Source organism: Zootermopsis nevadensis, unplaced genomic scaffold (genome assembly GCF_977971745.1).
Source record: "Zootermopsis nevadensis isolate Lab colony 2312 unplaced genomic scaffold, Znev_1.0 Znev_ptg000061l, whole genome shotgun sequence".
Taxonomy (NCBI): Eukaryota; Metazoa; Arthropoda; class Insecta; order Blattodea; family Termopsidae; genus Zootermopsis; species Zootermopsis nevadensis.
This window is the reverse complement of record NW_028259192.1, coordinates 17,796,758-17,811,880: the sequence shown is the minus strand read 5'-3', so window position 1 is coordinate 17,811,880 and position 15,123 is coordinate 17,796,758. Positions and strand designations below refer to the sequence as shown.

General features: G+C 38.6%; 1 protein-coding gene across 10 annotated transcripts in view; it reads right to left on the bottom strand.

Moving 5' to 3' along the window:
* LOC110830995 (uncharacterized) overlaps positions 1–15,123 on the bottom strand; it is a 217,716-nt gene that overhangs the window by 40,129 nt on the left and 162,464 nt on the right. For 2 of the 10 annotated variants that reach the window (XM_087340961.1, XM_087340960.1), the window contains one exon: positions 14,314–14,537. The exons of the other annotated variants lie outside the window; for them this stretch is intronic. In XM_087340961.1, the coding sequence (XP_087197087.1) occupies positions 14,314–14,430 (117 nt within the window). In that variant the 5' untranslated portion in view covers positions 14,431–14,537. The remainder of the gene's footprint in view (positions 1–14,313; positions 14,538–15,123) is intronic. 10 annotated transcript variants of the gene reach the window in all.

Sequence of the window (15,123 nt, the reverse complement as noted above, 5' to 3'; positions counted from 1 at the left end):
TATACGGATCAGAAGCCTTTCTCTGTCGGTAGCCCTCATGGCCATTATGGGAACATTTCCGAGGATTCTAGGAGGAGCGTATTAAATTCACTTCCACTGTTTTCCTTTACTCTGATAAATTAGAAACCGATATTCTTCTTTCTAGGCTTTTAACACGGGTCGGCAGAAAGGGCTACATAGTACAGGTTATCGTATGTGAAGGGAATGGGGAGTTAAAGTGGTTGTAGGGTATTTTCGATCAGAATGAAAGGATTAAATGGTAGAGGGAAGATGAACAGAACACGAGCGCTGCCAACACAGAAAATAATTAAATACCTCGCCGTTAAGCGGCTTACGAAAACATAGCTGACCAGCTAACCACCTGACGAACAAACAAACTGGTATTCGGGTGGTCCCGAGTTCAAATCCCTATGTGAAGATCGGCTATCCTCACTGATACCTGTTTCGAGATAATATAAAACCTGATGAGATTTGCGGTTCTTACAGCGGTGAAAATGTCAAAGTTAGTCTTATGGTTTTCAATTCAGCGTGAACGTCTTGATAGATATCAACGTTTCGGGAGAACACATTGCCTCCACCTTCAGCCCTGAAGATGGCGGCAGTATGTTCCTCCAAAACAACGGTATCTACTTACAAACGTACGTGGCGTTACAAACCAAATAACCAACAACTTTTACGCTTTGTCTAGCGGTGAGACTATTATTACCCTGAGCAACTACGAGCCTGTCATCCTAGTTGGGCGAATCTTGCCTCTAGAGAGCCTCCATAAGGGAGTGCGTCGCGTCACGACAGCCAAATATCCCGACCCGACCGCAAACATCCCTTGTGTAGCAGTGCGAAATTAATGACACAAAATTAAATGAAGCGCACGAACTATGCGACTGTCAAGAACAGGATATACCACAAACATGTCACTGAAATGTGAACTAAGCGAATTAAGAGAACAATCTTGCAGAGGATGATTTAGAAAGGCAAAGAAAAATACTCTTTTTATTACTATGAAGAGAACTGGTGCAGAAATAACATAAAAAACATCACCATCATAGGTCACAAAGTGAAATGAACGCAAATACACCATTCTGTAAATTGCGGTCTTTGGGTTGTGACACGTGTGGCTTGTGAGTAGGAAGGTTGATACTACCAGTCTGTTTACCTGTCTACGAATTCCACACGATGTCACAACCCAGAATATCACCATCCAAATATTCACGGATGTGAGAACTTAAATCCAAATACACCACCATCTTTGGTTCTAATCGACTTGAAGACGACTCCACAAATATACAGATTATAATGTAGCTAGTTGAAGAATAATTATGAATGAGAATTAGCCTCGATCATTGAGGAAAATCACAAAAAACTTCAAATAAGATAGTCATCTTCCGGGCCAAAAACTGAACCCAGGACCTGCTGAATACGGTACAGAACTCTTAATCAGAACTGAAATATAATTGAAACAACATAAATTATTTAAAAACTTCAGTAATTGTTTGGAATAAGATGGTGGTAGTTTTACCACAAACATTAATAACAATTATTCCGCTATTAAATGAGCAGTTGTAAGAAATTTGAAACATCACAACTGCCACAAAACCCCTATTACAGGACGCTACTTTAAGCCATAACAATACTATTCAATTAATTTTAATCTATTCTGTTTACAACTACTTCATGTTACTATCCTACCTACGACTTTGTATCACGACTTTGTATCAAAATTCACATTCCAAATAAAGAACATGTCCAACGAAACCACTCACTGTGTGATTTTCTGCAAATATTAAATTTGTCATCGAAGCAGGTAATAAACAAACCAGAAAGATAAATAAATAAATAAACAGACGGACCAATAAGAAATACATAATTATATAGCAGGTTAACTTCAACACGGTTCCGTATTAAGACACATGATCACCGTTCTGGTGCGATAACTTCTCCGACATCTGTGCGAGGCGGTAAGTCTAAACATGAATTGCAGGCGTTCGTTACCGCTGTGAGACCGGTTTTCCAGCTGTCCAACTGAACCACTCGGCAATGTGGTTTTCGCAATTGGATGGAGAACCGCTTGGAAGACGCCCACAGATGGTACTCTCTTTAATTTACTGTGATTACGAGCGCTGCAGCAGCACAAAGATGCTCATTGTTGCACTGCAATGCTTCGTGCAACAATGAAACATCATCACTCGAACCCTCACAAAAAAGTGGAGAACATTAATTACTGGTTATATGAGATTAGAGATTCTCACAGTGATTAGGGACCTGTGTTACTTTTCTGGGTTGTAACGCTGTGTGGACTTGTAGTTAGACGTTTCGGAGGAGTCTGCATCCCCTGGGCTGAAACTTTACACTGGAGAGAGTAACCTATTCTTCTCTGAAACGTTAGTAGCTACGTACTAGTCTACACGGCGTCACAACCCAGACAAACAACATCGACATCTGCACCGCCATGATAACCTCGATATAGTCTATCCAGTACCGCACCTGGTTCAGGACGTGTGGGAATATCCTCGTTGCTAAACGCATTGCCTACCAGTGGTGTATGCACAGAACCGCATCGTTATTTATGAATGCCACTTTTGGGAACTAACTTCCATTAAGTTCACTATTATGCGCAGTAGGGATCAGAGATGCAGAAGTATAACTGAGTCGTGTAAAACCTGGTACACCGTGCAATAATAGCCGAAAATAAAATCATGCTATTATAATCGCTGCCTTAAATTTATATTATTTATTGATTAAAACACCAACAGATATTATTTTAAAGTGGAAATTAAGTGGGGAAAAGAATAAAGTGTTTTTGCCATTCAATTCAAGAACATAATTTTGTCTGCTTTAAGGTGTATTGTATAAATTTCTTCATATTTTACTTTCTACGACGTTTTCTTAAATATATTAATTTAATTTTCCTCTTTCCGTCTCTACATCTTATTAATAGTTTTTATTCGTATTCCTATTGACTATCACCTTTAACCTCTCTCTTACATTTTCTCATTTGTTTCTTACTTCGTCACGTAATAATGTACCGGCCAGACTCTATTTTTGAATTAGTTTATGTTTAATATTTTAATATTTTCCGTCAAATCACAATTTTAATAAGATAATAAAATATAAAATATTTAAAATATCATTTCACGTTCCGCATCGATGCGGAACGTGAAATGATATTTTAAATATTTTATATTTTATTATCTTATTAAAATTGTGATTTGACGGAAAATATTAAAATATTAACCTAATTCACAATATGACGCAAATATACTACATTAGTTTATGTTTGGGAAATTATTTGCTTATTATCAATTATATTGCAGTAACATGTTAAGCTGAAGACTGAAAACCGCATTTGTTTTGTTAATGCATCTCCTTCCTGGTGATTACTATTAACGCCGCGATCTACGTTTTAAATGCGCTAATTTATACTATACGGTAAGAAGACACTCGAGAAACTCATTAATAATACTCGCTGCGCAGGAAAATAATTAACATTTAAATATTTACTTTAGAGAAGCAGTTTCTCATTCTTATTACTATTGGTGCACAGCGCACTTATTCCTTACGTCTCTCGCCAAGTTTCAGCCTTTAATTTTAATTATCTGAGAATACAGGAACGATGCAAAAAATATTGGAACAAAGCTGAAACAGTCTAATTGCTTTTGTTGCCATAGGAACCATGAATTATGGATGGTTTAAGTTGCATAAGTAAAACTGGGCAGTGTATCCGAGAAGTGACATGCCGTTTTTATCATCGACACTAAAAGAGAACAGAAAATTCATCCCAGAAACAAAAGTGGAAAAGCGTGTTGTTTGCACCGAGAAGATTTAGCTCAAACCTAAAGCGGCTGAAGTTGTCTTTGGAGGGAGATAAAATATATACAAGTTATATCTAGAGACCCCAGTACCTATGTATTAATTTATTTTACAGATATTAATCATCATACATGACAGGTGGGATAACGCAGGAAACACTCTGCCCCAGGCCTCTGGCTGATGACAGCTAGAAAACATTTTGATATAACAGACGAAATGAGAAGGTGAGACGGCTGGCAGTAAAATAAAAATACGGAAAAGCGTATCTGGTTGTACCTTTCAATCCTGAATGTCTGTAAATTACCGCCACTAAGCGATGAATCAGGGCCCCAACATGGTTCAAACACTCTTAATGGCTAACGTACGCATACAGACATGATTCAATTTACAGAGGGTCACAAACCCTGGACAGGGAAGTGTGGGAGTGGGGAGGCGGTTTAAAATGTTGGCTGGCGCCGGCATATTGCTATGGTAACGACAGGGACAATGGAAAGGGGAAGAATATTTTGTTATCATATTGCTAAAATTATCTGGTAGCAAGCTACAAGACGTAGATCCCACCATTCTATCCAAATAGAACAGACATGTGGACAAGTAGGTGGATCATCGTATTAATACTATTATTACATAAACAGGTAACAAAATGTAAAAATATTTATGATTTGCACAGGAAAATCATAAGAATAAAACATAAAAGTAGCTAAAATTATTGTGGGGGGGGGGGGAATACGATGTAATTTCGGGGACAGTTCTTCTCGATACTTCGCAAATACGAAAAGAAACCGATCACGTTTTTGTAATTTCAGCTTATTTTCGATATATAATCTTTCTTAGTAAACGGAAAGATGTTAGTGATTATTATCAAGATGATAGAAAAGTCTGTAGTAACAATAATAAAAGTTGTGTAAAGTTTATGAATAGATTCAATCAGATATATCGATCATATATTGGAAATGAATAGGAGAAGAACATGGAAATATACACAACAATAATTGTTTCATTAATTATTAGAGCAAATAAAAGATCGGCAACCACATAAGAGTCTCAGATCCCACCCAAAATATCAAGTTCACGGAAGATGGTAGGTTCGCGTACATTTGTCTTTCAGTTTACATCAGGCAAGCAGTGCTGGAGTGAGGTTAGGTTCATTATGTATGGATTACACGATTTGCTACTCAGGCACACTTCACACTTGGCGTTTGAAACCGTGCAACTTCAACAATACATACGAAATTAACATTTGCTATACAATTAAATATGTTTCTTCAGTTAGAGGAACCAGGACTTGTTTAAAACCGAAGGCTTGTCCGAGCCGTTTCGAAAAACAACTGCTAAATGAAAAGAGAAATTTAAGTATCATAATTCAAGAAGCGACTGAATATGAGAATAAAAGTTAATGTAGATGAATAAAGACACGTGGCCGAAGGCTGTAGACTACTATACCAAAATCACAACCGAACACGCTTATTTTCATAAGGTATGAAGTGAAAGAATTTTAAACTTTATACCAATGTCTTATTTGAGACACAAACCCAGAAATAAGGCTATATTTTTGTAACACAGAATATTCTTTCCGAATCTGAGAGACCACTATAGAAAGCGCTTAAAAAATAACAGAGAACAATATTCGTATGTAAAATTGTTCCTCCGTGGACTTTGCCCATACCCTAAATTATAGAATTATAAAATCCAAAATCTAAAGGAACAATTGTACATATTACAACTCTAACAAACGTATTGAATGAAACATTTTAGCATACCAGTGTCAATTTTATTTCACATTAAGGAACGCCTACGTATATCCTTAAGTTATTAACTCAATTTAATGTGTGGTAAATTCACAATTTGTGGGTCACTAACACCTGAGCGAATGGATTGTGTAATTGTTTGCTTCTGTTCATACATTTCCTCCTAAATATATTCCGTCAGGAATTAACGTTGTGCCATTAATGATGACGAAACACACACACACAACGAACTGGCTACAAGTGAAATGCAAACACTGCCTTCATCACGCCACACAGACCCACATAGAAGAAGATCAGTACTGCATACACATCACAGGGGAACTGTGTTGGAAATGCACATGCCTATTTAATACGCAGATACCTTTGTGGTTTACTGATTAACGTACAAAATTAGTAATTATTTCAAACAGTTTCGGATCAGATCCCAGCTGCACCCACTCATATTGAAAACATTAAATTATTTTGTCGGGAGAGTAAATTATTATCACATGACAGCCAATCACATAAAAAGACATTGACAAAAAACCAAATGTCATGTATTATATTTTTTAGTAAGGTGTCACATATGGAATACTATATGTATGTTGTAAAATTTGAACATTTATTTCTAAACATTTCAATTTTAAAAACGTTACAATAACCTATAAAATATTTATAATCTAAGCAACATGTTTTAAATGTGACAAAGTACAGATTCTTTTCACAATATCTATTGGAGGCATACAGCATCGGTTAACTTTGGAACATGATAATATGGAATACCACTGTGGAAGTCAGTACCAGTTTAAATTAAGAAATAAATCAAATTAACATTTCTAATCATCTTATCCGCAAACTATACAAACATGTCATGTCCTGCACCTATGACACTACGGCTAGAGTAACAGTTTTGGGCACACAAAGTCCCGACTGGAAATCGGACACATTGTCGTTGTCCGTGTTCCACTAAGAACGATGTGGGTTCAAAACGCGGAGAAGTTAATATTCTAAATTAATAACTACGTCGTTTCTGTAACACAGAAAAATTCCCCGTTTTTTTCCTATGAGCACCAAAGTTCATTATCAAGTTAAAAAAGAGCTCACTACTGATTCCTGAGCTACATGAATTTAGTCCAATCCATAATCCCTGATTTTAAGATATATACTTTAATACTTTCCTCCCTTAAACACCCAGATGTCTTCGACGTGTTCTCTTCCGAATTTACTAACATATGTAACTTTGAAGATTTCTGTGTTCTGGGTTGTTGCGCTGTGTAGTCTGGTCAATGTTTACCAACGTTTTAGAGGTCATACTGCCTCCGTCATCAGGGCGACGAATCGCAACAACCCAGAAGACAGAAATCTTCATACTCACCGCTGTGAAAACCTCAAATCTTACATATGTAACTTTAATCAATGATTTTTCAATAAAGACATGCGTGCTATATCTCTCGCTCATCCTAGTCGAATTAGTTTTATCGTTATATATATTGATATTTATTTAAAAGCAGCAGAAACAAATTCTGAATTTAGGAGGGTTCTGAATGTACTTGAAATATAAAGCTTTATCCCGAATTCAAAGCACTGCTTGATCGGAGAGGTTGTGTATGTTTGAAATCATCTAAGTGTCTAGTAAACACCCCCTTTCAAGATTCAAACAAAGTGGAAAACTTCTTCACACTCCGTTCTGTTCAAAATTCATGGTGTGAATCGAAGGCATAAGTGCGCCTTAAGGCATTCCATTTCTTTCGTAGTAACATCCAGTTTGTAGAACATGAAAAATGCAAGACAATTCTTTAAAGGAAAACAATTCAATTTAGGGCACCAAAAATGGGAACAATCGATTTCAGTAATGGAATCTATGTCAGGGAATAAATCGATTCTACTCAGAACAAATCTGTAACAATATTTCAAGAAGACTTTTTATTAAAATGTCATTCTAAAGGCCTATCAGCGTAATCACAGAAACACTTGAAAATACAGCAAAGGAATGTTTGTTGCCGACTTACTTTTACAGAAATGCTCTTCTGAATATTGTCCACTGTCTAAGATATTTTGATGTTCAATGCATTTCGGGAGTTGACTCTATTCCAGTCTGCGGGTGATTGGTTGTTATGATACTGAAACCTTTTTCTTTTCTCTTTGTCCGGTGCAGAAGATATCCAAAAATTTCGAATATCCTTAAAGTTTAGTTTGGCTGAAATTCGACCAATACCCGGCTCGTATTCACTTCCTTTATTTTGTAAGCCTATGTTCGTTTACGGGACCGCAAACTCAGTGACGTAATTTTATTTAGGTTAGAGTCGTCAGTTGTTGGGCATCGCGTGTTTGAATTACGTCATGCTACTTTGTATTACAGCCGAGACGTGTAACATGACTGGCAGCATCGCATTTAACTGAAGTGGAAACATTTTGCGCTTACAAATTTACGAATATTTTCTCAACGAGTCGATACAAATCTACAACAGTACGTGTTCGATTGCAATGAAAAACACAAATTTCTTACCACGTTAGTTTTCACGATGATTACAACCGGTTTCATCTAAATCTCTAAGAAAAGTTACTAGGACACATTGACCCGGATGGCTGGGACATTTATCAACCCACACATTTCTCATGCTTATTTTAAACTAGCAGAGAACCCGGAGTAACACTGCTTACGTGCTTACATTTATTACAAATCTTTGTGGCCCAAAACCTTCCCACACTCGATACGTATCGATAAATATCACAGACAAATTATTATTGTCGCTTTACCAAATATCTTCACCGAGACTCAAACCCAGGATATTTTATCGGGATCTCCTCGCCACATTAATCGCCTTGCAGGACTAGTAAATAAAGTAAGGCTGTACCGCTACACGTCATGTAGGCGCTTGGGGGGAGAGGAGGTGTACCTCCTACTCATTCTTGACCTCGGCACTAGATGGGGGGTGAGTGGTCAGCATCACGCCCCGGCCGCGCTTTACCCCCAAGAAAGGACCCCGGTGCCCATTTGATAGGAGACTAGGTGGGCCCCAGAGCCTGTCTGGACGCAGAGGCTACAGGAAAGATCCTCGTCGGGGATCGAACCCCAGTCGCCCAGCCCGCTGCTAGTCATTATACCTTGCAGGAGTACTGCTACCAACTGTGTTTTATGTTACGACGTAATCCAATGTCCGTCACGCTAGATTGTACGAGTGCGCCGTTCGTGAAATGTGAGAGAAATTAAAACTAGTTCCTAACGGTGACCAATCTGGTAGCAGAAAATGCACACGAGATAATGGCGGGGTCTGGGGGGAGTCTGCGTTTGGCGGGAGCTTGGAATCTGGATGCCAGCCGGTCGGTTTTGTGTTGCTGCATTTGGCAGGGATCTGGCTGTGCACATATTTTTACATTTAATTCACTTTAAACGACACATATAGATATTTTACTTTCAATATGATTTGAAAAGATAATACTGCAATCAACTGTAATGCTATCAACACAAAAGAGGTTCATCACCGTCAACTTTGACGGGTCATACTATCCTAGTAATAATAGCAATAAAGCTGACTGGGGGGGGGGGGGGGGGAGTGTGGTGTTGGCGAGACAGGGGTGGGTTTTGCTGGCAGCAATGTAATTTCCGGCCTCGCCCCATATTCACGATACGTTGGTTAACAAGATCATAAGTTTGGGTTTAAAAACGACCTCTCTTTTACATAGCTGAGGACTTTATGGTCACAAAAGTTTAACGCGTTTCCACTTGCACTGGCTACTGACTTAAGTTAAGACACGCACAGTGTGTGGGATTTTAAAGAAAACTACTATAACCTTATTTTATTACAAACGCGAATCCTTCACGAAATTATGACTCCTTATTTCGTCTCTATCACTGGTCATTTATTATGTCTCGTTGTGTGTTTTAATGTGGTTGGATAAGAGAGAACAGATTTAGAACTACAATATAAAAATGCAGAGTACTGAACGATTCCTATGATAAAAGCCTGTCGAAACTCAGCGGGGAAATGTTTTTGCGAAGAGACGTCACTGACTTGTGTGCTCTTGCTTTCAGTTGCAAATTACCCGAATTCTCAGATATTGGTATATTATAATTAAGTTCTCACAATAGAATGTCCATGTGTGCCTATAGATTGTAAACTACGATGATAGCAATAATTCGATTTCTAGACTATGCCTCGTGCTGCACCGTACAAGACAGATCGATACCGGTCCTCGCAAACCCCACGTACGTTTTGCTCGTCTGTGAATCACAATGAGATTCAGAACCACTGACCTAAAGTGCTATAATTGCATGAAGAAGATACGCAATTTAGATGGTAATAGTCGCCGATCAATAAATTCCCGTCTTATGCCTTCACAAAATACCGCCAATATATAATACTTTGGCCAAAGCCAGTTAAATACACTTCATACAATCACAGTTTCCTTTAGGTACATTTTAATATTATCTTCCCAACTATGCCCAAGTCTCTAAATAAACTCTTAGATACAACCTTAATTCATATGCGTTTCTCAGATGCTATGCGTTATGCTTCGCCCAAAAATATTCAGTTAGGAATAGACTACAAAGTATAAGCCCACATAAAAGCCTCAATATCAGTCTACCAGGTGACTTCCTACACTGATTAACCCACCCCCTCAATCCAAAAATCTTTGATTTCTAATTATTAACTGTATCTGTTGTGAGCTGAAACAAAAAGAAATGTTCACAATATGTCCGAGTATGTACCGTTGTTCAGAACACACTATTTACAGAAGTCACTGGGGTTTAATTCATAATAAAATATTTCCCTCAAGAGACAGGGGCGTCGTCACACCTGAATTAGTGCAGCGTTGCCAAGCTTGACACCAGCAGAATATTATATTAGCATATACATTGTTTCGTAATTAAAAGGAATGTCCAGTGACTTCATGTCGAAATTTCAAAATCTTTCTGCTGAGGTTATTTCCGTTCAGAAATGTCATATGAACACGAGTCCGATTCTCAACATTTACGGAGCTACAGAAATTTTAAATGTAGCATAAACATGCACGCAGCGGGCATGGAGCTATTTATGCAAGCCAGCAGTACTAACCACCACGGTAACCGGATTTCAACCCGCTAGCCTACAACGTGTGAAGTCTCGCGAGAAGCGCGGTAAATGAACTCAAGTTGGACACAAGAGAAGATCAGCGAATTTTCGATGTTGCACGACGCGTTAATAACGCTGTAGTTTTTCGTACGTTTACAAGTTCCCAAGTCAAGAGAGACACACGTGCATCCAGGATGAGCCAAGCTGAGCATGAATAACGGGTAGGCAAGAATTAAAAAGGATTGTATATTGTTTCGAGGCACTACATCATAATTTGTCCGAAGAGACTGAGGAAAAGAAAGGAACATCTTAGTCACGGTAATCAGTAACCCGGTCTAGATTCGAACTGAGTACCTTGCAAGTGCACGTTTGACTTCGTTATCACAGGTAAGGCTCTTGGGATGAAATTACAAAGTATAAACGAGGAAAAGTATGTCAACAACACATCGAAATCTTTAGCCTTTTTCTCTAAAAGAGGCAGATAACATGAGAAAGACTGGTGATTCACCACCACAGACTAATTAGGGTTATGGTGATTTAGAAAGATAAAGCGCTCCCTGCAGGGGTAACATTCCTTTGCTTTCACATTAATTCAGAGGATCCCTGTTAGGATGCACTACGAACCAGCGCGCCACAGTTTGTCAGAAAATGCTCAGTCTTATTGAATTTTCAGTGCGTCTTAACATCTCTCACGGAAGCCGCTTCTACCCGGTAGAAAACTTTACTGCATCCGGCTCTGAAGCTGAATACGTTAGCAGCGCCTCCAGGGAGTCGAACACATCAGACTAAAAATTGATACCATCTGCTTCAGGCGATCTAACTCTTTAATGATTCTGTGAATATTTATGATAAAGTTAATTCTCTGCTTGTAATTGTATTGTACGGATTACAAATGCAAGCGTAATCATTTTTCACCGAGCTCTTCTCAAAATAAAATATACTGAAATTATAAAATTCCCTACTTCTTATAAATACATGCAAATTATATTAATATCCTAAATAAATATTTAATAACATTAATGAATGATTTAAACTATAGCAAACAATTTCTGATAAACAACATCCTGCCTCCATAATATGTGAGAACAGTCATCGCCCTGAAGATGGAGGCAGCAAGGACCTATGAAACGTCGGTAAACTTCTACCAGACTATACGGCGCAACAATCCAGAAGGCAGCCATCTTCAATTTTTTAGGGTGTGATGCCTGTTAATAGGAAGGCAATCTGAAGAATAAGAAGAAGACTCCACCCCAAGTGCCTGGAAACCTCAAACGGTTATTTCATGGAGATCGACTTGTCTGTGATGTTCCTCTGAGTGGTAAAATATCTTTTCAGAGTGAAATGAAAGATTTGACAGCATTTTCATTTCTGTCACACACAGAGGTGGGCCATGACAAGTGAGCACACCGTAGCTCATGATGAAAAGCGACCCGCTTCGTGTTACTGAACTGGCCAGCCGAGTAATGTGTTCCACATTGCATTCCGCACTCAAGTGATTTTTTTTCACGCCAGTCTAAACTGATTCTTGATGTGACTTCGGAAAATACGCCTTCAGAAAAAAAATATTTACCATTTGTAACCAGGTTTACATAACAAGGTTATTGGAAACGGTACACCGGTTTGGAGAACATCTGAAAATGGCTGTCTTCTGGGTTCTAGCGCCGACGTTTCAGAGCTGTTTGCTGCTTCCATCACCAGGGCGATTGCCTGACTCGAGTCTTACCCTTTCCTCCAAGACTCCACCATAATCCACCACAGACACCCCATGGACTGTTCACATTTCTTGCTACCACAGTCGCCACTGTCAGAACTTAAATGCAAATTATTTCGCATCACACGGACGGAGCACTCGCCCAGTTAAATGTGAAGGACAAACGTTTTTACCTTAGGAGTTGATATTATGTTGGCCATTTTCAATTGTCTTAGATACACCGAAATACCTGATATATGCGACGTTTCGGGAGTTGGCTCTATATCCGTATTCAGGTGACTAGTGGTTAACGTATTAATCTATTATTCGTTGTTATTATTAAGCAGAATGTCAGACAATTGAGATTGTCCAACATAGTATCCCTATAATGAATCTACTACTGTCATAAGCATTTAGAGAATCACACAGTCATATGTTCACTTAATATAGTTTATAGAAGTACATACATACACGCATGATGAAACCTATGCCTATAACGTTAAATGATTGATCCTTCTTGTATAGTTTTGTAAAAGAAGGACGGTTCAATCCAAATGTATTATGAGTAGACACATAAATGTCGATGTTCTACTACTGTAGGCTGTAAGGTGTCAGACGCAAAATGAAGAACAGCAGTGGGAAAAAACAGTCTTAAATATGCTAATAAAAACTAACTGTTACGAACTGTGGTGACGATAAACCACTCAATATGATCAGAATGTGATCAGCGAACTTTAAAAATGCAACTCTATTATTAAATTCGAAATTCGCCATAAAAAATGGCTTTGCGGTTTCATCTGTATGTCAAAATCTGCATTATATCTGTAGCTAAATGTTTGAACTGGACTTCTAAACCCGACTTTATTAATAACAAAACACACACACGAAGAGGACCTCAAGGCCTGAAACGAAATACACATAACTTAAAAAATATATATATATATATATATATATATATATAAATAAAGCTAAATGAAATTATTCTCTGCGTCAATACACAGTTGAAATCAAGTGAAAATTACAACAATATCATTAAATTCCGTGACTGACTAAATATTTAACCGATTTCAAGTAGTAGGAATATTAAGGACTGCAGCCAGTTAATAGGTGTATTTATGAAGTTTCAAGGCTGATACAAAATGCAAACACGAACATCACCACAAAGCCTACCAAACAGGTAAAGGCAAACGAAAGTTACTATGAAGTAAAATACACCCACTCTACACAAATTTCTGTCATTGATATTAAGAAAAGATGGATGAAAATACAAATATGGACCGAATTACAAAGACCATGCCGATTACAAAAGAATGTAATAACAAAGTATAAAAATAAAAACAAAAGAACAATAAATTACATTAATGCTGAAGAATATCGGTTGAGAGTTACAAGGTATAAGAAAAACGCAAGAAGAATCCACCTCAAAGGTCCACAAACAACTTAATACAAAGTTCATAAAAGCACAAAAACCCAAATAATTCCACCCAGCACAGCCTACATCCGAATCGTTTGACAATTTCGCCGCCAAATTCAATTATGACTGTAAGCATGTTCAGATATTTCCTTGCACTAAGTTCTAAAGAAACATTTCACAACTTCGTTTCCCAAAGTTGTTGTTTTAAAACTGAGTAACTTCAGCAATTGAAAGTTCGATATCTGGTCAATAAATCCATAGAATCCGAAGGCCAATTATTCTTTTCATAGCAGCTACACACTGGATCCTATTCCGAGTGAGTTCAACTCAGTCCTCAACCTCATTGTCACGTTTGAATTTCATTTTAATATTATCCTTCTATGCACGCTAAGGTCTCCAAAGTGCGCTTTGCCTCTCAGACTTAAAGACTGAAATCCTGTATGAATTTCTGATGTTCTCCGTGCGTGCTACATGTCCCGCACATATAACCCTCCACAAATGGATAAAAGCATTTTTCATAACCATACAGACAAGAATTCGTCTTCTCTGATTTCCAGAGCTAATGAAAATCTCTAAAACAAACTGTGTAAAAGGAATATAAAGAACGCAACCGGCACGTACCCTGTGCGTCACCTGCAGACGCCCCATCGGGGGCGACACTACCAGGAAGATTCTCATGGTGGCTCGAAGAAAGTCATCACGAACCGCCGGGTCTGATGACGTCATGAAGGAGGGCATCTTGTCGTTGCTGGGGGCGGCAGCAGCAGTGGCGGGGGCTTTGCCCCGGACCCGTCGCCTGATGGAGCCAACCAGGCGCCGCCACTCGTGGGGCAGCTGTGACGTGGCTGTGACGTAACAATCCTAATTAACGCTCTTTACGTACAGGCGGACTTTAGGCCTCTTGTGGAAATTATTTGCATGCACGTTGGTAACATTTTGTTAATACGTGTTCGAAGATTGTTTGTTGTAGCCACAGAAATATCTCACTGAGACGGTTTTATATGTGCAAGTACAGAGGTAATCCAAGACCCGAAAAGTCTTGCATGTAAATTTGACTTCAGTAGGGGTGGAGCGTTAATGCTAACTGTGTTAACCAGTCTTTCGTCATTCAGTAGAAACAAATGCACTGGAACACAGCAGAGCCGATCACACACAATGCATCGTTAGCCAGCCAGGCGCTCTGGATGACCGTAAGCCTTGACTAACAACGCCTGGTTGGATAGAGCTGGCTACCTATAAATTTCATCTGATTGGTCCTGCTGTGTTCGGGTGCATGTGGTACTACTGAACGACGAAATGACGACAGGAATATTTACTTTTTTCTTTACAAAGTGTTAGCCAGGCTAGCACGGTTAACACGAACTTTCTTCCCCTGGACAACAGACCCCTGCCAGGACCAAACTGTGGTCCAGTTCGTAGACTGTCACTGCA